This window comes from Bacillus rossius, chromosome 6, assembly GCF_032445375.1.
Source record: "Bacillus rossius redtenbacheri isolate Brsri chromosome 6, Brsri_v3, whole genome shotgun sequence".
In the NCBI taxonomy this organism is placed as follows: Eukaryota; Metazoa; Arthropoda; class Insecta; order Phasmatodea; family Bacillidae; genus Bacillus; species Bacillus rossius.
Window position 1 is genome coordinate 33,860,259 of NC_086334.1, and position 26,928 is coordinate 33,887,186.

The window sequence follows — 26,928 nt, forward strand, 5'->3', positions numbered from 1 at the left end:
TACGTCATTATAAATTTTTAAATATTCGAACCAATATGGCGTCATATGTTTCCAAACTCTCCCGCACAAAAGGGTTTATGATACAACATTTATGTTTGAGAATATGGGGAATCCCAACTGATGTATTTCCTAATAGCAAAGGATAATTATATCGTAATATGCTACAAGCTCCTACAGTTTTGAGTAATAAACTGTCTCTCCAAATGCACAATATGAAAAGAGTCATTCGTCTGAAGTTTAGGTTGCCTCATGCTTTTGAAAGGAGTTCTTATACCTTTGTTTAAAGGCCCTATCACACGATAGAAGTTTCCATGGAAGGTTTTACATGGCAGCAGGTATGGGTAGTTCTGTGGAAGAATTAACAGGAGCAATGGCCGTTTTCATGGAAGTTTTCGCAATCGGTCGTTTTCGAATTTCTGTGAAAGGTTTTGTAGAAGGTGGAAATTTTATCCAATCGGAATGAAAAGTTAGTGTGCCCCTAGTGTTAAAAATGGTTATTTTTTTAGGAGGGATTGAATTACTTGATTATTGATTTTAAACTCGGTGAACACGTCAAGAAGTTACTTTATTATGCGACACATCCATTTATTAACAATACAAAAAACGTATTAACTATCACAACAAAGCCATTCGCAAAAGCTAGGCGTACCTACACCAGTGACAATTCCACGTGTGATGGTTTCTTTCGCGGAAACATCCGTACCTGCAGCCATGGAAGCTTGGCTCAGCAGTTTTTGCTGGAAGCTTCTAGCGGAGCCTGTGTCAAACCTTCCATCGTGCGATGCCGGCTCCAAGCATGGCGGGTGGGGTGTGCGTGTGTGTGCGTGTGTGTGTGCGTGTGTGTGTTTGGGAAGGTGTGAGAGGGGGGGGGGGGAAGGAGGTAGGTACTCGAGGTCAGCTCCGACTCACCTTGCGGTGATCGTCACCTGGAACGTGTACGCACCGGCTGTGAGATTGCTTACTGTCCTATACACAAACCATGCAGTTAAAGAACACACAGACCGGCCGGCACAGACAAACAGACAGCTCAGAGCGACGACCCAGTTGCGCAAGGATTCCAACGAGACCCAGCTCAACGCAGCAAGCTTTCGACGCTCGGATGGAACAATGGAAGCCGTTACGCAGCGTGGCGAGAAATAAATAAATCTTACCGGTGAAAAAAAAAAGCGAGAGTTTAAACGGTCAACAAGAAAGGACAAAAAAAGATAGCATAAATCAGAAAATTGTTCAAGTGAATAATCTGGCACATAAATCCATTATAAGAACTAAACACAACAAAAAATAATCAAAGTTAAAATAATAAATTTTCTGAATAAAAAAAATCTTTAGCATTCAATTCTTTAGAGAGATGCTAAAAAAAAGGTACAAATTGTGTTTTATATATGCATTTTATTTCAATATTTTTTTGTGTTTTGAATCTAGAAGTTGTATATTGTATAAATGTATTATGAATTATACATGTCCCATACCATATACAACTTCATATAAATAAATAATATTGTTAAAAAAATAATTGTTTGAATAAAACGTTCAACAAAAAGTTTTTAGAATCTTTTATCTGTGTCAATATCGAGAAAATCTAAATAAAAAAATATTGTTATGTGATACAGAAGTAACATAAATTAAAACAAATAATAGATTTCTTTCATATGAAGTCCGAAAAGAACTTCAATCTAAAACTTCACTAACCACATTTGTCTTAAAGGAATAAGGATTATTATTATTTTTTATTTTCGTAAATAAAAAAAATTGTTTTTAATAACTTTAGAAATAGTTATTTTAATATGTGGATTTCGTACAGTTTTTTTACGAGAGTTGGTGCGAAAATATTTGCAGTTAATTTAGTGCCAGCTTATTTTAACTTACACACTTGAACGAAATTCATAGAAATCTCATTACATTTAAAATGCTATGACCATGTTGGAATACATTGCGCAATGTTTTTCGTGACCAGCGTCACACGAAACAGTGCTCATCATATCATGCGAAAAAACATTTGGTGAAACTTGTGCAGAAATGTGTAGTGCTGTTTCTAACCAAAACGCCTACACTTAACAAAGGTTCATAGAATTATCTGAAATGGCGGTGAAGATATTTTTTTACAGCACCGAATAGTGAATGACTCATTATAACGTGGTAATTTTTAAAAATTATAAAGTTTACAAGTAAGAGTAATGGAAAATCATTCCACGGCATTAAACCAATCGAACAAAGCAATCATCACGATATTGCCCAAACGTATAATTGCTGCGACTTTAGGAATTAAAATAATATAATGAAATGTATAGTGAGCTGCTGCGGTAAATTATGCTCGAAAAATCATAAAAATCATAAAAATTCTCTTAAGTGCACGTTGCCAGAGTCACTGCCGTTTAGCAACAACAGGGCAAATATTGCTCAGTGGCAGAAAGATTTGAGACGTTATGTCATATCGGCAACACGGAAAACATGAGTTGCGTTACAGTGAAATATCAAAATTGGCAATTATTTGCTTTTAAACTAATACCTAACCAAGGCTTAACAATTAATTTTTTCCTTCATTTAAATGAAACTTTAATTCACACCGATGTTCGGAAATTGCTGTACATAAATTTAATGTGCGGCAGGCAATGCCAAAACTAAGCCAATTTTGTTTAAAAAAATCCAGAAACATAACCCTGCCAAGTTACAGGTGCCAACATTAGTTCGCAAATATAAAGTACCTACAACTTTTCAGGGCTATATACATTTATGGACACGAGTTACTTTACAAAAATGGATTGTTTTGGCATTCCTTACCACCAATTTAAACTATGTCTAGAGATTGTCACTATATGTTTAAAAGTTATATGGTTTTCGTAAAATTTAAGGCAAATATATATGATAAAAAAATATCCTGACTTTTAGCGTGATGGTCTCACACTATTAGTTTGTGTCTGTGTGCCCATAGCTGAGTAATGCATAGAACATTACTTCTTTAGTCTTTTTTCCGCAGTATTTCTTCGTAGAGTCAAATTAACCAAAAAATGATCCCATATGATGTGTGAAGCCGTGTCTCAAATTAGCATGTAAACTGATTCCCACCAAGCATACCACTTAAAGCTAACTTAACTAAAACGTCCTGTCATACGCTTAACTTAGATACATAGGAAGTTGTTACTATATTGCATCAAACAACGCACGTACGCAATGGTCAACCATTTTTTTTCATGAAAAATAACCGAAAAATAACGTTGAATTTTGTGCAGCAATAAATGTGAGCAAGGTGACAATATAAACTATGGTGAACCATGCACCATGTGCAGGTGCATCACAGTGAGGTGTGACTTTAGTGAATCATTCAGTGAAAACCAAAGGGCCTCAACATGCTCTAGTCTATCATCTAGCTAATAACAGGAACAAGTCAAATGTTTGTCATCTACATATGAAAACGTTTCAGCGTACTAATGATTTAACTAGAAATCTCACACTGTAATGATATATAGTCTGAAAATTTTTATTTATTACAACAAATGAATAAGAAATATTACAGCAAATGAATTATAAGCAGCATGAGTTTAGTTAGTATTTGGAGATTAAAACACGTGTCAGCGTCCGCAGGTAATAATGCATACTAAACGCTTAACTGGTTTACGCTCCACAAAGTTTTGTATAAATTATTTTGTTGGTCTTTTGAATTCAAATTCCAAAGCCAATATAATCTCATTTTTTTTACATAATTTTTTTGTATGAAGTTGAATTATGTCATTTACAATTTTAAAAAATTTACGAATTTCTTAACGTACATCTAAAAAGTATATATTTGATTTAAACTGAGCCAAGTATGTAGAAACATATGCGTTAAATTGTCATTTATTGTATCATTGGTGTTATGATAATTTTGCAGTGTGATGATTACTACAAAGGTGTTGAGTAAAATTTTCACTTCAGATAATTTTTAGTTGCTATCTCGGATAGACGTAAGCAAGTTTCTTTATTTATAACCATTTGCTTCAAATTTAAAAAAAAAAATTTAATATGATAAGCACTGTTTCAGATTTATTTCATGCTGATTACAAACTCGGAAACAAAATTAGCTTGTAAGTCAATGGAGTGCAGATTACTCTTCGTTAATATTTAAGCATGCATAACACACGAAATACATCAACGTTATAAATAACGAGAAGTAAAGTGTTATATTGCGTTCTCATGCACAGCATAGCTTTATGTCAGAAGTGAGTGCTGCCCAAATAATTAATTTTAAAAGTCACGAAATTCTGTTTTAGTACCTGCCAAAATAACTATTGTATTACAACTATGCTCACATAATTTAGCTTTTCTTATTTAAAAATAAGTAATTTTACCACGTAATTATTTGTGTCAGAAAACCGGTTAAAAATCAAGCTACCTGGTTATTTTACACATTAATAAAGAAATAACTGGATTAACGATAAATTTAATTGTTATTAGTGCCTCTATCAACTCTCATTAGAATTATTTGCACTGTAAAAGGCTTTCATGTGTGGTTAAATGGTCTACATATGTGCAATGTAGGAGATTCTATATTTTTAAACACAATTTCAAATATTAAAATTTAGATTGCTACTGACTACAGGCTTGTCAACATGTCAAGGGATAGAATCTTTTAGGATAGAGCTAGCACTCACTCCTAGTATTAGTTTAGAAAGCAGCGCAGTTTTAATGAAACAATGAAATAATAAAACCAATATACAACAGTGCACAGTGAAAAACAGACGTAAGCTGTGCGGACCAGTCGTTTCTCATATCCCAGCTGTTGTATGCAAACAATGGAGCAGGAAGATCATCTACATTACAATAAGGTTGCAGAGGGGATATGGCTCCCAGGAATGCTCACTCGCCCATTGGAAATGCAAGAAATATTAATTGCACTGCTTACTTATTCAAACAGCAGTCTGAAAAAGATCCGCATTAAGTCAGCTACGACCTTGGCAATCACCCAAGGCACGTTTATTTTGTTTCTTTTGAAATGTTTACTATTTTGAATATGTTATAGACATATGCATTAAGGATCAGTTCCCAGCTGTGTCCAATCCATTGTTTTGAACACGAATCTTTATATTAATGACCACACTTCTCGCCTGCGAAAGACGCTGATTTTTTTTTCTTAGAACTAATTATGTGTTTTAAAACTTACTGTAAACAGTAAAAAAAAGGTACCCATATTCTAGCTCATAAACTAATTAGAAACAAATAGTTCACTTTTTTATTTGGGAATCCATTTCCTGAAAAATAATAACCATTAGTCACAAAAACATTTCAATTTTTTTTAATCTCATCCAAAATTTTGCGATGGCAACTAGTTGTTACAGTCAAGACATGTGGTAGTTGAAAATGTTATAGAAAATATGGCAAATGTGATGGCATTCATTTTTGACCAGACATATTTTATATCAATCAGATGTGTATAGTCGTGCAAAGGCTCATAAGGCAAAACGCATTATCCTATGTGAATGCTGCATCATTTATTAAGCACTTATAGAACCATTTTATGATGAAAAATTTTTAAAAAAGAAGCATATCTTTGATGTCATAGTGAGCCCACCTCGACCACTCTGGAGAGGGCATTCCGAGAGACCGTTGTGGCTAGATATCACACCGCACACTACAGAGCCGAGAAGTTTTTACATCAAATTTACTTTTACTGTTTGTTTTTGTTGTGTTTGCATTGCAGTATTTTTCTATTTCTTATTACTTATCAAGGTTTCTTTCACGCGATCATCATTTGGGTCACAATGTGTCTTATTTATTTATTTTTTCAGTAACACATATTTATTATACTTATTTGTACTTATTGCGAATTAAATTATTGGTTCAACTTTGGTGTTCTTATGTTCGTCTCTGCCGTTTGTTCTATGTACATTTGACTAATAAGGACCTGTTTAATTAATATATAATCTATGTAGTATTTTATCCTGTGTGTTTATTTTAAAACTGTTTTTACTGTCGTTTTTAATACATTTTTACTCTTATTAGGCAAAGTATTTAAGAAGTTAGGGAGCGTTTATGTGAAATCTAAGTCGCATTTATAATGTAAGTCAAAATGAGAACGACCACATCCCCTCTAGTTAGCAAACAATTTGTGGTCATAATGGGATTTATGATTATGTTTCTATCATGTTTGTTTAGCAACACTTACTACATGATGACACTTTTAAGTTGGTTTTCCTACGAGTTACTTTCAATATATTAAAAAAAAAAAGCTTCTAGCATAAGCTTTCATGTACCTTTGGCTTGTTTTGCTAACCAGAGTGCGTTCACAATTTATAGGATACCTAACACTCATTAGCATTGAGATGGACAGGATTATTTTTTGTCGTTTAAAATGAAAAGATTTGTTAAGTTAATCAAAATTTTAGTATGTTGGTATAGGAAAGTCCTCGAAAATCCGCGAGACAAGTGATTCTAAGAAATCCTGGCCGCATGAACAATACGTAGCGTTTTAAACAATGTTGCATGTAAAATATTTTTAGATTTCTATTAAACATAAATTGCTATTTATTTTATATATATAAATAATATTGAAACATGAATAAATTTTTAGAACTTAAGAGTAATACGAAAAATACGTAGAAGCATTATTTTCAGTAAAGGAACAGTTAAGTCATGGAGGATTTATTTTTTACCCTCACAGTCTAAGTCACCCATTAAAACGTATACACACAAATTTGAATTTAGCGCTTATGCTTACAGCTCACGACGCTAGGAGCGCTGCAGTAGAGCGTCTCGTGTTTCGCCCATGTCAACAGGCCTAAGTTTCCTACGTTGTCTTCTACAGTATTTGGTTTAAGTCAAATTTATAAAAAAAAATACGTCAAATCTTTATCAAAATTCTAGGAAAATTTAGTTCTTTATTTTTTTCTTCAGTAGGTAAGTTTCTGCAAGTTTAGAATATTGCAACTAAGATTAAAGAATGGTTTTATTAAGTGAGTGACTTTTAAGAAATTCGTAAAACGCAAAATAATTGTGTTTTTTTTTTTTTTTTTTTTTCGGCCACGGAGCTGCAAGAGCGAGCGGCTGAATTTGATATGCTCGGAACTGTGAGGGTGTCTCACTCCATTTAAGTAAATCTTAGGGCTAGTTAACGATTAAATACTTAAGAATTAACCGTACGAATTAGTCCTGTTTTCAAGAAACATGATTATGTGTGTACCAGTGTAATTTTGGATGGTTAACGACAATTACTACCTTTTACATTTGTATACACAGTAATATTTTTAGGACAGGATAATTTCTTACTGTAAATTATTCTTAAGTACTTTTAAACTTCCCCTTATTTACATCCGACACTCAGTCCACAGAATATTACCTCCCTGCGTTAGGCAATGCGAAACGTCAATTAGAAGTAACGCATCTCTGAAGGAAACGACCGCCGGTGTGCTCGGGTTCACTCTCAACAGTTCGGGAAGCCTACAGTTCACAGGGATGAGAGCCACACCCGAACAGTTCCGAAGTTGTCCGAAGTTTTCCGATCACTTGCGAAGGAAAAAAAAACATTATATATTTTACTGTCATATAGTATTTTACCTAACCGAACTTTTGTTTTAGGTACGGTAACCTAACCTAATATATCGTTCCGGAAAAAAAAAAATAAAGAACATTATTTATTACACTGATCGAACCTAACCTCACTTTTACTTCGGTAAACTTCGGAACTGTTCGGGTAGTGGTTGTGGCTTTCAACCGCGCATTTCCGGGAAGAGCGAGGTCACGGTCTACATCGGCGGAGGCAGCTCAGTACCTTCTTGTTTATCCTGAACACCCACGTCTTGATGTTGGAGTAGTGGTTGTGGGAGATGTGGTCGATGGTGAAGACGGGGCCGTACTTCTTCGAGTGTCGACCCTCGGGCCAGAACGACGGGAAGTTTTGCTGGGGGGAGGAAAAAAAACAAGTACCACTTAGACTGGTATTCCAAGACGCAGGTATTGAATATGCTGCACCTTTTCCCTAACCGTATTTCCAGTGCACAATAGGACATGTAAGAACTCTTATTTTTAGGGAAAGGATTTTTTTTTGTCCTATCTTTGCCGAGCTGTATCCCAAATTCCGCGCATGCGCGGAGCTCACTTTTTCGTTGACTACGTCCAGCTGGCGGACCCGTATCTCGCACCATTAACTCGTATATAGTCATTTTTGTGACCATCAGGGGACGTACCAAGCGTGGTGGTGTGTCAAATGAAACTTTATGGTGGAGAAACTATCATGGAATACATTTTGTACACTTGAGTGGTCACAACAAGAAATTATCACAAATTAAAAAGTAATTGAGAAAATTAAAAAAAAAAATGGTTCTATATTTGTGCGATGGTGCTGCTACCGCTAGTATATTTTCTGTAACAATTGTATCGATGATTGCAAAATGACCGATAGAATGCGTTGAAACCAGTTTATAATCTCGCGCAGGGCATCGTTTAATAAAACAGTTGCCGATTTTTTTCTTTGCTTAAATTCTGTTTGATCACGTTCTGGAATACAGCCCGCGATTTAGGTTACAGTTGTATCCAAAAAATGTCGTGCTATCTTACCCGAACGTATTGGAATACCACCCTTAATACACTACTAAATATTGACTCTTACAAATAAATGTGCCTCCAAAATAATATGCACGAATATTGTTATGAACACAACAAGTTAACATAATTTTCTGCAGTTTTCTTGCTGTATAAACATAACATTAAAAATTCCACTAATGTAATTAGTCACATCGCGTCTTAATGGCTTATTGCATAGTTATTAACTTTAACAATAAAGTTCTTACGTTGCATAAACTCATATTTTCAGGTATTTGGCACATCTAAAATAATTTAAAAGCCATTAAGTTAAAAATTGACATTAAATGATGGTAATAAAAAAATTTTCTGAGTTTATAAAGTTTAAAGAATGTCTGAACATGTGGGTACATTTGAAGAAAAACGTTTTATTAAGTTCAATACTCGATACTATAAATGTGAAAGTTGGGATAGTCTTCAAAAAATAGAAATAGGCTCGTATTTTACTATTTTTTTTAAAATTTGCTAATTAATGGGCGGAAGGGAGATGACTGTGATTTTAAAATTTATAAATATGTATCATAATGCATTGAAATGGAAAATCAAATATTGATACACATAATTAAATATTAAAAATTTATAAATTATATTACACAATAAAAGAAACAGTTTCGTACTTAATCACTTTCAAAATTCCAACCCTGGATAGCTTTGAAATTAATTGAAATTTTTATAAAACTAATATTTTATTAAGTATATAGCCACATACTTGAGAATAATTTGAATGTTTCACATAACTTTTCTACCCATTGATACAATATTTGCTCGAGCTAGTGAGTAAATAACTTGTACGGTGCGAATTATGAACTATCTTTCTTAATTCATAAATTTGAGAAAACTGTAAAAAATATCAAAAAAATTAATAATATTTAATTTCATCTTGATTTTGTTGTAAAATATTTGTAGTTGTTATAATTTAGGAAAAGCTGTAAATAATTTTGGTTATGAACATTCTTCATGTCTATGTGTATGTCTGAGTGGTATGCTGACTGGTGCAGTCTCACTTCATTATATATTTAATTGTATTTATTTTGCAATTGTGAGTTTCGCATGTTAATGGATGTTCTATATGTTTGATTTTTGTGTCACTCTCTAAATGGCCTCCAGCTGTATGACAGCACATAAACAAATACATAATTTTATTGCCATTGCTTCTATTAAAGGGTGTTTCCCGAAAATAAATTCGAAAGCTCGCTTGCAGTTTATGTAATTTGTCCTTAAATTTTTTCAACAGAAGTTTATTAAATATTATCTAATAGCGGTAAAACGCCACGCAAGTGTTCATAGTCTTCATCACCTAAGTGACCTTTTGAGACACTTCGGGTGTCTGATGTTATTATGTTTAATGATTAATTATGTTTAATTTAAATGTTAACGTAATTTTCTTAGTTAATACTTTCATATTTATTTTTATTTACGTCTTTATTTAAGTCTCAGTTAAAATTAATCAAAGACTTTGGTTTTCCGTGCGGCCTTTTACCTCTGTTGAATGGACTTGTCCACGTATGAAGGAGGTGAATTAGCGGAGGGAGGTGGCTGACGTCACGAGTGTGTGACGTATGCAGGAAAAAGACTGTTTGACAAGAGTCTAGCGGCAGCAATGCTACCTTCCTGCAACTGGCCGCAAATGCCGATCCTTTCCGAAGTTAGCCGATCGGGAGCGCCTACCCCCTGGATGTTTTTTATTTTTAAGCGCGCGTTTTTTCTCTCCAGTATAAAAATGCCACATAGACTGTTTAGTGGATGGTTGGTTATATTAGGTAAGTATAGCTACATTAAAAATACTGTAAAATCATTTTATGGTTGCTTAGCAAATAACTTTTTAATATGTAGCTATCAAGCGCTAGGAAACAGTTTACATGATTTCACAGTATCTTTAATGTAGCTATCCTAACCAAATCAACCGTCCACAAAGTTTTAAAGTATTTATAATGTAGCTAACCTAACCTAATTGACCATTAGTTATCATGGCCTTACCTGAAAATTACAATTTAATTAATAAATTTACTTTTATTTGCATTCATTATTCAAATATATTTATTACTTTTGAAATTATACGTGCTCGTATTTATTTTTACAAGTACAAAAAAAAATTCGCACCTGCCGGGATTCGAACCGTCAACCATACTATTAGATGATAGCGCCGCTGAGCGCTCAGCCACGAGGCCATATTCGACAAATGGAAGTTTCAGATGACATATAATCGTGCCGCCGGCCCCAGAACGAACCTGAGCGGTGCGGCAGCCGGCCCCGGAACGAGCCAGTTGCCAGTTGCCAGTTGCAGGAAGGTAGCATTGCTGTCGCTAGACTCTTCTGACTGTTTGGACTCTGCCGGAGACAGTGGCTTGCGGGCGTTGACCGACGACGGAACAGCTGATAGTTCCTGAACTGGAGCGCACAGCCATGAATATGGGGTGTCGGTGTAGCTCCGTGCACGGGAGTAGGGACGCGACCCACACGGTCGTTGTTAACAGTTAACCCGGGAGAGTGCTACGCGGGGCCCTCGTTGCCGCGTCCTGCATCGGCTGGTTTATTTATGCGGAAGGAACGGCAACGTATTTACTGTAAGCAATCTTAAACTTTTCGTCAATCGCAAGTGTTAATGGAACTCGACCCGAAGTGCTGCCATTTGACTGTGCTACATGTGTCACCTACGCCGAGTCTACACCCCGGGTACCCGGGCGCCGCGCGCGCTACAGTGTTGGTAAATTTCTACTACACGGCAAGAATTATTGTAAGTAAAACTTTAATTTTTTATTGGTGGAAGAAGTTGGTTTGGGACGGTGTGCAAGCTTTGGTGTGGACTCTCCCCCCCCCCCCCCCTCCGTCCAGCAAGTACGGACTTAGACTTATGTGAAGGCAAGGCCTTAGTGTTGTAGGTAACGTGATCGCTACGGCCGGGCATCACGTACGGATTGTAATTTTTATGTCTAAAATGTTAATACTTTTTTTTTTTAAGTGTCAGAATAAATTTAAACGTTCGCTTACGAAGTAATTAGTATGAACCCTGCAATAATCTACTCAACACCTAATCAAGTGTTTAATTTTAGCTTTGCGTATCTACCATGTCTACGCGACTAGACATGGTGAAGTCAAAGTCAGCTGGGTTTAAACAGAATGATTGTAACTGGCCGTCCTGGTGGGGACGGACGTGGGCTGCTCGCCCCGGCACGGGGTAGCAGGCTACACCTTTGAATATATATACTGTATAGAAGTCGCGAGTGGATAGGATTTACTCTACGTTTTTCAGGAGCGTATGATGAGCAGCTTGGGAACTTCACCGCTCCAGGGCGCTGCCGTAACGCCCTGTATCGTCTTAGGTTGTTATTTACACGTTAGAGCGCAGCACTAGTCGCCCGCTGTCATTCCCCGCACCGCCCACCTATCATACACTGCAGCTCAAGGTCGTTCAACGGGAGGGGGAAGGGGTTTGTGAAGAGTTCGACACTTGTCCGCTAGGGACCACCACAAGTCGATGCCGTACAGATGGTGGCGCTTGCGGCGGTGAATTAACCAACTACCTCAAACCATATTAGAAATTTTAACCTGGGCTGGCGACTTCTATACAGTATATATATTCAAAGGCTACACTTTCAGACGTCTGGCGAGGAAAGGTTCGTGCCCCGTGGGAGCCGAGGGGTGGCTTGCGGTGGTGGGGGGACACCACGTGGTGTTGCGGTGGTGGGGGGACACCACGTGGTGTTGCGGTGGTGAGGGACACCACGTGGTGTTGGCGCTCGGAGGAGGAGGGCGTCGTACCGAGCCGGCGGGCGGGACGCACAGCACCACGACGGCCGAGCACTCGTAGTCGTACACCAGCGACCAGAACTCCCCGCACGTGTTGCGCAGCGGCCACTCCGTCACGATGTACTCGCGCGGCTTGGTGTAGCCCTGCGGACATGTACATTAGGTTCACACCTCAAATTAAACATCGATACTCCCCCAGGCATGTAATCCCGTGAGGGCGTGGTCCTGGTTAGGAGAAAGATGAGTCTTTTACATGCCAGACACTGTTACCAGAGCCTAACATGGGTTCCAAGAACCGGGAAATAGATTCGCCCTTTCCATTCGCGGCATGTTACTGGAGAGCGCACGGCTAGGTCGAGAGGTTGAGGTTGACCCGTCCCAACTTCGGCCCCCACCGACCCGCCCCCAGCTCCGCCGTTAAACCCTGCGGACAACACACACACACCCGCGCGCTGCAAGGTCGCCTCGGAGCTGCCGTGTGCGTGTGTGCACAAGGAAGGTGGACTGATCAGTCGGATCTGAAGGACTGTGGTCTCTAGACACTGCCGTGCCTCGCCAGTTCAAACATTCGGTTCATCAGCTGAGTGACGGGGCATACATCTTTTTTTTTTATACACTCTTTCGTTACTTTGATATTTATTTATTTAGTTACTTTTTCTATCTTAAATTACAACTGCAATTGCAACATACAAAGTTATTTTTCCATATTCCAGGATGAAAAAAAAAAAACCAACAGGCAACTTGCAACCACAAGACCGATCGTGTGTGGGAGAAGGCTTCAGTTCGGTCCAAACTGTTCGCTCCGAGCCGAGCACCTGGACTGATCGTGTGTGCACGAGGGCCCTAGTTCATTCTTAACTGAAGTGTATTTTTCAAGCTAAAAGTTGCTACTAATAGTTCAATGCAAGATAGAGAATGTGAAGACGTGAAACAAAATTAAGCTAAAGAGTCTGTAATTTCTGATATTCCTGGACACAATTACATATTCGTTATTTTTCGTGTGATTATCACTGAAATTGCTTAAGACTAGGTTCCTGAAAAAAAAAATTTTTTTAATTTTATTTATATTAGATTTGTACCAAATCCAATCTTAAAAATAAAAAGTGTGGATCAAATTACATACATCAAAAAGGAACATTTTAAAATGCATATAAAAAGTATATGTTAGGAGTTAGGGTATTCTTTACCAAGCGATTGAAATCAGTAGGTAAATACTTCCTACGAACCAACCTTACCTTATTTAGCTGATTCAACATTATTATTTTATAAAAAAAATTAAAATAAATATTTTTTTCTATTAACGTAATTTTAATCTTGTACTTCGTACTTAAGAAGCGCACACCTTACCGCCATGCTACCAATACAGTAAGGAGAATATGCATTATAAGGAATGTAAAGCCATATTTTTTTAGGTACCTAGTTTAAGTCTTGGGATTACATGACACTATGACTATTTTATTTGACCAAATATATTCCAGGGTTTCTGTTATGCACGCGACCACTGTCTTTTCGAGGTTTATGGGGCTTCTGCGCAGAAGCATTTTTACGAATTTACTGCTACCAAATGCCGTATACCCAGGGCTATTATTTTACAAATAAAAAAAGTGTTACCTTCTTGTTTGTAGGTACAGCTGAAAATAACCCAGATTTTTATATTGGCCCAAAGTAAGTATGTTATATATATAAACTTATGAAGTACAACTCGTCATTACAATTTTTTAAAACTGCTTTGTTTTCTTTTTTTGCTTTAATACCGAGCCTTGACGTTCGTGGACTTTGTGTTTCCACATCCTGGGAAATATTAGATTGTGTAAGAATGAAATGTTTATTTGCCACAGGTCGAAGGTTGATGATATGAGGATAGAATATCGACGAAATTATGAATTAATGGGTGGAACGGGAATTCCGTGGAAATATTCCAAATGGCTCACGGCAACATCCGTCAACGTTCTCAACCTGAGTAAAATTTCACGAGTTTGACCTGACTTGGGAATCGAACCCGGAACGCCAATTTGTATCACGTGGCGCGCAGCCACGCACCTTTGGCGAGAAAAAAAATCAAAATGAAATAGTGCTCTATTAAAACGAACTTTAAATTTTAATTATCTCTTACTTAAAAATATATTCATGTATATGATTTTCAGAGTAACTTACGTCCACAAACACAGCGTTTATGTAGTCCGTGAAGTTGTTGCCTTGAAATGATATCAAGTATGGCCGAGCATTGTCAGCTGAAACAAAAAATAAATAAATTAAATACAACGGTTTATAACATTTTTTGAGAACACTTAAGAAAAAGAACGAAACATTTATTGACTACTTAGATATACATTAGTACAAAATGTTTGCCTTTCACAAAATATATCACAATTTTTAATAAACCTCAGAATGTAATAAACTGTAATAAACTGTAATAAACTGGGATCGCAGCAACGAGTATCAGCCACCTCAGCTACTGTCAACTTCTACCACGTGAATGTATAAGTTACATTTGTCTTCTATTTTAAATAATCTTTGACAGTTTTGTTTAGTTGGACATCAAGGCCAAGGTTACAAACTCATAAGGGACTGTTTAATAAATAAAGGGCCTAAATTATACAAGGAATAATCTTTAAATGGGGGATTTATTTTTGAAAACGGTAAAATTTTCCTCGAAACAGAAACCAACAATTTGTTTAGTGGAATTGTGAGTATTTTTGAGGTAAAAAGAGGGATTTTTGTACAATCCAAATTTTTTACGGACTTAAATTAATCTATAGGTATAATTCTGTAATGGATTTTGATTTTTTACTCTTACGTTTATGTCAATGTATTATAAAGTAATTTTAGGGCACAAAGATATACAGTATAAATAAAAAAGCAGTTGACAAGTATATTTTTTAGTTTCTCAAATACGTTTTTATAACGGAAGAAGCAAATTCGAGGAAAATTCTCACTCGTGACCGACTGTGTAATATTTAGAACATGCAACCAATCACGGGTTAGCATGGCTAGCAGAGAAGAGGCAACTGGCATATCGACTTGAGTAATTTAAACATGAATTCGCGTTTCAACGGCCGCTCGCTGCTCCCACACGAGAAAAAAAACCCGTAGGTGAATTGCAGAGTAGCTTACGGCCACCGACACAGCGTTCGCGCAGTCCGGGAAGTTGTCGTCCTTGAAACAACACCAAGGCTGTATCCGAATACCTTGGGATGCGTCCTTTAAGTTCCGTCCCTACATCCCTAAACAAATGCACCCACAGTTTAAAGGATGCATTCTAAAGGATGTACGATATCCGAATTGTTTTACTGCTAGCACTACCTGTTGGTTTGTCATTGTACTAATGTGGATTGGCATTTTATATTCGTGACATCTAAGGTGGGCTAGTAAAACGTAAATGAACATTCAAAATTGTAAACAATTTCGGATGATTTCAATTATAGTTGGGAATCGAAATATAGAGGAAAATTTGAATCGGGGACTTGTTGTTCCTACAATTCAAATTAATTTACTGTCTATGCGAATTATGCAAACATAATACTTATGGTATAAGTATTTATAAATACCATAGTTACATTTCACGTGTTTTATCTTCAAGTTCAAAATCCATTTTGATTAACTATCTCGTATCACACGTTCGCTCTTTAAGGGGGTTATGTTCACAATATTACAAAGCCAAGGGATGTATGGACGTATCAGTGGATGCGAGAGTCGCATCCCTATAAAAATCTCGAACTAGTGGACGCATGAGAGGATGCACCGACATCCCTTGTGAGAATTCGGATACAACTCGAAGATTCCCGCGTCCATTACGTTGCGCTATCTGTGGATCCCTTAGCTATAAGGGATCCATTAGGCCACTTTTCGGATACAGCTCAGGTCTGGCCTGAGCGTCATCAGCGGCGGGCGCACTCGTGTTTGAATGGCAGGGACGATGTGCGAGGGGGAAGGGAAGGGGGGATGCTACTCACGAGGCACCACCAACACGTCGCGGTTCTTCTCCCGGTTGTCGGCGCGGTGACCGCCCGCGCAGTCGCCGATAGTGAACCGCGGCGTCTGCTTGCAGATCAGCTGCAACGACGACCACGTGACACACTCGCCACCGTTCGCACACGACTCGACACGCACACGCGCCAAACACGACACGCATTCGCCTCGTCACCAAAACACATTTAATACCATTGACGTGCAATTCGACACACATTCACCATCTCATTGACACGCGTTCAATGACCACACTTCTAAACACATTTAGACACACATTAACACCCATCAATGGGCACTTAACACACATTCACCATCATCAATGCACATTTCTACAAACACTGCGGCCTCGGACCAAATGGAACAGTTGACGAAATATTAATAGGGATAAGTAAACTACGAATAAGAGATAAAAGACAGAAAATAAATACGAATTAATTAATCGATCTATGGTCGTAGAACTAAACTTATGATAAGAATACTCTGGTATTTAGTTAGCTTATATTTTTCTTTTAATCAAAAATATTTAAAATAATGTACAACTAGACTTTTGAAATATATATATTTTTTTCTATAGGTACTATTCATATAATAATTTTTATGTATGGTAAAAACATCACATGTGGACATGAAAACTAGTAGGGTTGTTTTTGTTTAAGAAAATCGTATTAGTGTAAATTATATAACAATAATAATAATAAAAAATATGAATATGTTTTTCAATTAAATAATGACAAAACAATAAAGAAAATAAAATATATTAAAAATATATAAAGAATGTAAAATAAATTCTTGAAATAAAGATTAAATTTATGAAAATTAGTAAAATCGACTGAAACTATAAATCAATAAAACTATGAACTAATGAATGAAATATATTTAACGAATTAAGGTAGGACATCTCGTAGACAATGTTTTGTCAGATATGAACAGCGGGGCTGAAGCAGCGACGGAATTCATTTCCGGGAGGATAAAGGAGCAATCCCGAGGGGGGGGGGGAATTTGGGTCAACGCAACGTCCACCACGTTTCCTGCAATGTGTGTTAAAAAAACTCCTGTTTTTTCTACCGTACCGGGAACCTATCCCGAATTTCCTAGAGCCAGGGCCTCCTCCCCTGCGGATCTCTAGGCATTGTCCGTGTGGTGTAACGTGTCTCAAATTTGACATTCCTCAGAAGTAGTACCAGTGGTAGGTACCCTTTTACCCAATGTCACCTGCAAAGCATCGCATGATGTCTGCTTGCGAGCATGCTGACACTCACATACGACGTTGTTTACAAAACACTGTTGACCAAGCGCTGTTTCCGCGGGGTGTGGGAAGGGGGGCATAGCCCCTTCTGAGCCCGAATTTAATATTTTTATTTTATTAAGGAGGGCATAATTTCATGTTTGCTTAAGAACTTAAATTTAGTGATTAAATTTTTTTTTTCATCAAAAATTGTATGAACTGGTCACTATTTGAATTTAAATGCATAGTCAAGGATGAGTAATGCCCCGTCTCTAAAACCAAATTTATTTTCAATAATAATGCAAAGTCATTTAAAGGGCTTTAAATGCCTCAAACAAGTCTTAATTTTTGGCTATTGACCATTCAAAATGAGAGTAATAGTGTCTTTAAACACGTATTACGACATAAAACCATAAGCAGTGTTACATAATGTAGGTAAGAATATACCTTTCATCAGTAGCAAAATATTTTTATTTGCTAAAAGCACTGGAGGGTTATCAGATGGTTTGGAAATGAGTTTTAAGGCTTCAAATATTTAAAAGATTTCCGTAGGAGGCATTCCATAACCCTCAGACCCCCAGAAACAGGTCCATACAAAATATAGTATTTATTATAAATCACTTCGGCCCCTCTTTTCAACAATTTAATTTTGGCTACGCCAATGTTTGTAAATATTCAAAAGAATATCTCTAATAATTAGAGATTTTCTTTTGAATATTTACAAACATTGGCGTAGCCAATTTAACTTCAGGGTTGGCAACTACATCATTTAAGACATTCCGGAGCCGCCCCTACTGATGACGTAAGATCAACGGAGGGGGGAGACTCCCCCCTCCGTCAGGGCCGGATTTAGGGGAGGGCAACCGCGGTGAAAGCCCCAGGGCCTCCACATACGGAGGGCCCCCACAAACGGAAGGCCCCCACAATAGAGACTTCGGAAAAAAAATCTTTCAAATTCCGACAAGTAAACACTAGTAAACATATTTTCCTTTGATATTCTTTTTTCGCTGTTTTACCTTTACCTACAATACTTTGTACATACATGATTATATTATTGTTAAATATTAACAGAAATATTCATTAACACTAAAATTTAATTTCATATAATTCTTCTCTCCGATTATATTTATGTATGTTTTTTTAAATACTAAGAGAATCTACTTGATTTCACAATAAATTATTTATTGGAAAACTCGACTGAAAAAAAAATTGTTCATTTTATTTGGAAAATAATTTGGGGGCCAGGGGGCCTCCGCTCCTCTGTTGCCCCGAGGCCTCCAGACCTCTAAATCCGGCCCTGGGGGGGAGTTGCCTCACGTTGTACTCGTTCTGGTACTCGCTGATCTTGGTGAGAGGGTTCTTGACGGACTTCTGCTTGAGTCGCTGCGACAGCTCCTTGACCGGGAACCACGACGTGCCGCAGATCACGAACTCCTCCAAGGTGTCGTACACGAACTTGTACTGGTCCTGCAGTCGTCGGTCGTCGCGGGACAGACGCGCGCACAGAAACAAGACAGTAGGGCCCGTGAGCCGCCTCAATCTTAAAAATCTCACACTTCGCGCCCCGCCGTCGTTTCCAATGATTCGAACCAAAGTGACGGGGTCGCAATATATTTATATTGGCAACCACGTAGCGAGTTACGGGAACATAATAGTTCCTGGTATCGCTGTCACACGCTCCCGGCCTAGCATATGAGGAAACGGCGGCGGCACGGAGTCTGCGTCCCAGGTTCGTCCTTCGCGAGGATCCAGCCACCTGGAGTTTCCAGGTGGCTGGATCCTCGCGAAGAAAACCAAAACCTCCTTCGCATTCCGACTTCACAAGTTCTGTTGTTCCGTTGCGAACACGGTGAACAAGCTGTTTTATTTGGATCCCACGTATTTGTTCGAGGGTTTGTCTAATCATCTTATCATCATATATATTAATACAATAATAACTTAAAAAATATTTATCACTTTTGAGTAAAAACCAAACATTTTATTCAAGTAATATTTAAATTATTACATAGATAATTTTTTTATTATTGAGTTAAAATAGTTTTTGATAGATTTTTAAAATTTCTATATTATTATTGTTTTATTGGTCTATTTGTCTGTTTTTTTTGTTCGAGTACCACGCAAAAACTACTATACCAATATTGATTAAACTATTTATGTTTTAAAGCTTATAATTATATTTAAAAACATACGCATATATAATTTCGCTACGATGAAGGTAACTGGAGATATAACAATGCAACCACATTTTTTTTTCACAACTAAGAGCAACAAATATAAGGTGTGCTCCCATTTTTACCAACATCGATTTCTACCAGTACTACGATGTGCCACATGTATAATCTAAATTATCCATTCTATCACATTCAATAACTATTTCACGATTTATGATTACTTTTTATTGCATGATGTGGTAATTAAAGAAAATATCCTTGTGATTTTTCGCGCATGGACACACATTAGTATACTAATACCAATGAATTAATGAATAAGGGACCGAATGTCTCATCAACATCGATAGAAGTACCTCGAGAATAACAATCAGCTCACGGTAACGTCCACCATATTTCTTAGATCCCATTAGGAATGTAACCAGGATCTCATCTTGGTAAGGTTTTAAAGTAATATAGATATTAACTTAATTTAATTCTTCAGTTTTAACTAATATTTTTTATACATATTAGTAAATAGAGGACAGACAATTATAAGTAAATTTTTTCTAATTTAATAAGATCTTATTTAAGTATAAAGTATTAATTAATATTATGGTTTATTATTAATCAAAAAAAGATTGAACTAATTTATGATATAATATTTAAAAATTATTATCCCTATTATAATATATAATATTATAATTATTGATATAAAAATATTAAAATTATTAAAATATTTTAAAAATTAAAATTTTTAATATATATATCTACACAACCAACATGGTCCCTTGAGGATGGTTGGCAATGGTACAGTTTTATTTGTTTGCTGTGGGACAAACTTTGTGCTCATCAGCAAAACAAAACTCTCATCACCACATTGTTGTCAAGGTGATATATAAAAACGATAAAATCATCATATATTTTGTTGCCAAAGATTTAACATTCAAGCCTCAAGATACTAGCGTAATAAAAATATTTATAACTTTTATAACATATCCTAGATTTACCAGTGAATATCCCTGCCGTAAATTAAATTTCAGCGTTGAAACATGTGGCTAATTAAGTTAAATAGGTGATAAGACCATGCTTTATAACCCTGGCACTCAAATCCGTTGTCCGCACATAAACCAACATATCAAAATGTAAAATTACTACACATATATGCTAGTGTTAAAAACTTTTTGGCTTCAAAGTTGAAGACACGATCGTGCAAACGACAACCTTTCGTCACACCTTGTTGAGACCAACTTCAATCTACCTTGCAGATGGCTGCAACAAGGAACGCCGAAACGTCCGGTACACAGTTATCTTTTTGGCGTGGCCTCAAACTAAAAAAAAATAGTAAGTGACCCTGATTAAGAAAACCTAAGATCTATATACATGTTAGTGTTATTTGTAATTTTAGTAAACTGACCAGTGTTTCGATGAGTCCTTTTCTTGATTGTCTGAGTTTCTTAAAGTAACCAAAAACGTCAAAGGCATCTTCCTCCTCCATCAGTTCCAAGTTGGCATCGATTGCAAGGTAGACGCCTGATCTGCCACCACCATCGCTGGAAAAAGAAATCACGTTTCGAAATTAAAATATCGAGCCAAATTAAATTCCATCATGAAGAGTGTGTTCGGGTAAATGTAGAATATCAGGTTTCCAATTATAGCCTATTTGTAATACTCTACCTGTTAACGATAAATTTCAACAAGCTAGCTATTAAAACACGATTTTCTCTTCTGCTAATGGGGTTCATTAAATAACCTATGTACATAAATGTGTAAATGTTAGTTCGTTCAAAGTCTTAAATCTCCGAAATTTCCTCGCCGATTGTTTTGAAATTTTGATACAACTTTGCATTAGAATACGTGCGTGTTTTTACATACTTACGTCACACCTGCAACCGGTAAAACGATAGATTAAAAATATGTTTGTAATATTATCTGCTATAGAGTGACATATAGAGAGCTATAGAGAAATGTATAGATTTAGGTATGTAAAGGAGAGAGACAGAGAGATATAAAGGAAGCTATAGACATTTATAGAAAAGGAGAGATATAAAGAGAGATATAGAGGGGCTTTGTATATATGTAATTTTTCAAGAGAGTTACAAAAATAATAATAATTGGTTGAGGCATTGCAAAATATGCTGGGCATTAGCTAGAATATTACAAAAATTAATACAAGTTACTGTTTTAAATGACTATAATACTTGGAAACCAAATGCACTAATAAAATATTAATATAAAGACACACTCAGAAATTGAGAAAAAGTTAAGAATAAAAGATGATGCTAAGGTGAACAATTTTCATATATGAACTACTTAAAAATGTAAAGACGAGTTGCTTTTTTTCCTTGGCCTGCTACCCAACTGAGCGAGTAGAGATGCTCTCTAGGTGGCCGGTGTCGATGGCCTGTTTCTCTGACTCGGAAGTTGCGAGTTTTGTTCTCAGTGACAGCAAGTAATTTCCCATAACCTGCTGTCTAATTGGTTACGTTAAGTTTGTGGAGTAAGATAGTACCCAACCGTGAGTCGTCTTATTTGTGCTCGGCTTGTATAAGAATGAAGAGAAGTAAATAACCCCATCGAAATATATTTTTGAAGACAATGATTGAGCTTATTAATCCTTTTGTTATGCCAGGATATTCGTACAAGCTGAACAATACTAAGGGCACCGTTACTTGGGTATTCTGAACTATTTCAGGTAAGCATGTTCAACTTTTGTGTACGGTTACACACAGTTTGAATAGACATGTTTAGTTCGAGGCCATTTCTCATTCAACCTAAAAAGGTTGGCAAAATAGTTCAGAACGACATCTAACTAAGCTTCTGATTGGCGGTTGTGTGTCAATAGTATAAACAGACGTTTGCAAAAAAATCACAATGGAGAATTTTTCTGCCACAATTCCGTGTAATATTTTACATACAGCGACAAAAAAAATCCCTTTTGGCACAGCCTACATGCGTAGGTAAATTTCAAAGTACCCATTTATTCTGGAAATATTTTAGAAACTTCTATAAACTTCTGGAATAATTTTAAAACTTAATGTACATAACATATATATGTTCTCCAATATTACAAAATAATCGATTAAATACTTGCCCATTTACCATGCAGCGAAAATATTACGAATATTTTTAACTCAATGTATCCAGCATTTAATAGTTTACAACGCAGTACTGAATAGCCTAGAACGAATTTCATATTATATGCCAACTAAGGTAATAAATTAGATTTTTGACCTTAAAAACTATTTTTAATCCCTTGCATGAATAACGTGGTTGTATTAAAATTTCCTTTGCAGCAAGGTTTAAGATAATATTAATATGGTTTGAAATAAATTGAAAAAATTGATACTAAGAGACTTTTGGTTTTTTAAAAATTTTAACTAAACTTTTACGATAATAATTCGTCTCATCAAAAACTCTTTCAGCCTAAGTTTTAGATGAAGTTTAGGATTTATATAATAAATTATAACATATATGATAGTATATCTATTAAAAAAATATTAATGATTATTTTTTACTTCCACCCCTTAAAGTAATGGCTGGGTACACAAAAATTCTTCTAAGAACAGTTTTAGTCAATATTTATACAGTTAAACAAAAATAAGAATATTTTATATAGTGTACCGAGTAGGGAAGTTATATTTATTTTCTCATTCCAACCCCAGGTTTTTTCAACACCTTGCAATAATGGTTTGTATTATCAAAAGTTGTTTTAGACGAAAGTTTTAAATAACAATTATAAGATTTACAAATAATCTGTATGTATTTGATAGTGTGACTATTAAGGTAGTTATGGATTTTTTGTTATTCAACCCTTGTTTATTCTACACCTTGCCATCGAGGTAGGTCTTGTATGAATTTAATTCAGACAAACGTTATAAACTTACCCAACCTTTTTTTTCACCCTCCACGATAGTCAAACAACGAAAAGATAACTAAGGAGATAAAAAAAAATGTGTGTGTAACTCAGTACACGTGATAGAAATGAAACTTCTTTGGCAATTCAAACATCGACTCGTAAGTGTATCGTAAAGGGTAAAATGGCAGAGAAGGAGAGAGAGAGAGAGAAAGAAAGAATGCAAATATCTAATAATGACTAATTAACAATAAATCTTACTAACTGTTGAAATTCACCAAAAAGAAAAAAACTGTGAGTGTTACTGTTTCTTCAAAACATTCTGCCATCTGGAACACGCCAAATCTCGGTACGAAATATGAAATTCATAACAAGTAACGCTATATATGCGGGAAATGCAGGGACTGTCTCACCAGCGCTCTCTACGCTGCTGGTTGAACAAGGAGGAACACGAGCGCGCTGGTAGCAAATATAAAATTCTAGCCACTCACAACTGACTTTATAGGATACCTATATCTATATATTGAAACGAGTGCTCATGCGTACACACACTCTCTCTCTTATTCTTTCGTGCATCTATATCAGCTTTTTTTTTGCTAGGGATGAATCTACGCACAAAGAGGTGAAAAAAACGAGCCCAGCAACGTACATCGCATAGTGCTCTATTTTTTTTATTTATCCATTTGGTCAAGTGCCCATTTCTCTGTCCTTCTTGCGTCAGAAAAGTTGTACTTGCGTTTCACTAAAAAGCTGCATTAAAATTCGGGCATTATATATATATATATATATATATATATATATATATATATATATAGTTCTCACAGTGATGAAAGAAGTTTCACTTCAAAATTATTCTTTTCCTGGCCTTTGAAGACGGGGATGATTGTTTTTCTTTTTTCTTTTTTTTTGCAGAAATTGTATGTTAGGTAAAACTATGGTTTCGTTAGTGGCATTTCAAGAGGACAAAATTTTCGTTAAATGAACCGTCCGACTGCGCGGTGGGTTCGGCGCGGACAGAAACGCCCCGGCGACTCGGAGCTCACTTGCAGTGGACGACCATCGGCCCGCTGAGGTCGGACTGCACTGTGCCCACGACGGCGCGCACGCGGCGCCGGAACTCCAGGATGGCGTTGGAGAAGGGACACGTGTGGCTGTGCCACTGCGTGTAGTGGAACTGCAGTATCCTGCGCTCCGTCTCCACCGTCTGCGCAGGGGGGGGGGGGGGGGAAACACCAGGCGACCTCAGCAAGGACACATCCTCTGGCGGGGACGCACCACAACGCCGAAATACCACAACGCCGAACGTACATTAACGCCGAAAACCATAACGCCAAATGCCAAATTGACCACAACGCCGACAGCTAGAAAACTGCTGTGTGCCACAACGCCGAATTACCACAACGCCGAAATACATTAACGCCGAAAAAAATGTCATTGAAGGACTGCCACAAAGGTTAGGTTAGGTAAGGTTAGCACACAAATTCATTCGGTTGTTTTTAATTTTGCTCCTGTGGCCTCTTCCCCCCCCCCTTTCCCCGCAGCAACATTTTTTCGGCGTTACTGTACTTCGGCGTTGTGGTACACAGCAAGCAGTTTTCTAGCTGTCGGCGTTGCGGTCAATTTTTGGCATTCGGCGTTATGGTATTTCGGCGTTATTGTACGTTCGGCGTTGTGGTAACGACCCCATCCTGGCTCCCAGTCCGACAACGGTGCGATCGAGTCTTTCAAGCGCTCGCCAAAGACGCGCAGCCTCTACCCTCTGTGACGAGATCATTCATGTCGAAAATACCCTCAAAACAGGACATTTACAATAATGCCAAGCGTGACATGCGCAAATGAAAACGGCTCCGATGAAAAGCGGGGGAAAAAAAAAAAAAAAATTTAAAAATTTTTTTACCCCGTGTTTGGCCCTGATTTATGACAAGGAATTTTAATATAATGCTGCCCATATTGTAAAAAAATATTAAACAGTTGATACTATTAAGTTTCCCTTTGGCATTGTGAACTTTGTTCGTGCCATCTGCCACAGATGCCAGCACCGTGGTTACATATTTCCATTCACGAAATTACTCCTACCAAATGCTGTGTACCAAAAGTTAACATGTTACAAAAAAAAACAAGCTCCGTTATAGCATTCTTCATACCCTCTGAAGGATTTTTTTTTAAAATCTAATAGAGCTGTGTTTTAATGAACCTGACTTACGAATTTTATCCAGTAATTAGTACAAACATTTATTAAAATTTATCTAACGAAACTATCACCAACACTTAATTCATACCTTTATGATGTGGACCTACAAACATATTTAAAAAAGAAAGAGTACTTTGGATTGTATTTTAAGAAGAACGACGTATTTTTATAAACTTTAATTTATGTAAATATTTTGTTATGTTTGCGTGCTAATGTACACATATATTGTGTGTTTTTTTTTACTTGTTTTATATTTCAAAGTTTTAGACTCCGTATGGGGTCGATGTAATAAAATAACTTATATATATATATATTTGAAATTAATACTACTTAAGGTAAACAAAATTATATGCTGTGTAGTAACTTGATGCAGAGCATCTAAAAAATTTTCAATATATTCAAAAAGCGTAAAAGCTGTAAAAATTCACGGAATTGTTCATGTATAAACTATGCAAGAAACGCAAGAAAAAAATGTTCACAAAATTATCAACAACGTTTACAAAACCGATTTACAAACTACACAGGACGCAAAAATGCAACGCAAGCATCGGTCAACTTCTTACGTTTACTCCTTTCATATTTGAAGTGAAGTGTTCTGAAAACTTTTCAAGATGCAGATGTTATGCACATAGAATCTCACGATGTTGTTTTTACGTTTTTCAATTAATAAATTAGCACCATGAAGAAAAAAACTATTATACATCAAATTATTAACAATTAATATGTTTTAATGATAAACATGATTTATCAAAATAAGCCATGGGAATAAATTGGATGTCCACTGTATTACTATTTCGATTTGTAGGGTTGGTAACGTCTAACGTCTTGCGTGCACTATAAACGACAGCGATTTCGTTGTATTGATGTCGTGTGGCGTTGTAGCAATTTTGCGCCCTTTGCGTGATTTTTAAAACAAGTTTTACGATTACTCGCGTGATATAGTCAAATTAGGTAAAAAAAACTAAATTAGTGATTCAATACAAATTCAAGAGATATAATCTGAGCAAATACCTTTTTTGGGGGGGGGGGGGGCCGGGGGGGGGGGTGTTTGTCATAAATGATTTCATATTATGTCAAAATTTATTACTTTTTAATTATTATTTCTATTGAACAAGTCCTTATGTGATATGTATCATGAACTAAAGTGCCAATTTTTATGTCAGTCCTAGCATGTACTGAAAACATGAAATGATGTATTATACAGTTTTTGATTAAAAAGTTCCTATATAGTATTCATCTTCAAACA

At 36.4% G+C, this 26,928-nt stretch overlaps 1 protein-coding gene across 1 annotated transcript in view; it reads right to left on the minus strand.

Moving 5' to 3' along the window:
• LOC134533015 (receptor-type tyrosine-protein phosphatase kappa) overlaps nt 1-26,928 on the minus strand; it is a 288,290-nt gene that overhangs the window by 11,213 nt on the left and 250,149 nt on the right. Inside the window, exons 7-13 of the mRNA XM_063370148.1 lie at nt 24,535-24,695; nt 21,053-21,188; nt 18,806-18,955; nt 16,248-16,347; nt 14,449-14,525; nt 12,307-12,438; nt 7,739-7,867 (exon numbers count right to left, since the gene is read on the minus strand). Of these exons, the coding sequence (XP_063226218.1) occupies nt 7,739-7,867; nt 12,307-12,438; nt 14,449-14,525; nt 16,248-16,347; nt 18,806-18,955; nt 21,053-21,188; nt 24,535-24,695 (885 nt within the window). The remainder of the gene's footprint in view (nt 1-7,738; nt 7,868-12,306; nt 12,439-14,448; nt 14,526-16,247; nt 16,348-18,805; nt 18,956-21,052; nt 21,189-24,534; nt 24,696-26,928) is intronic.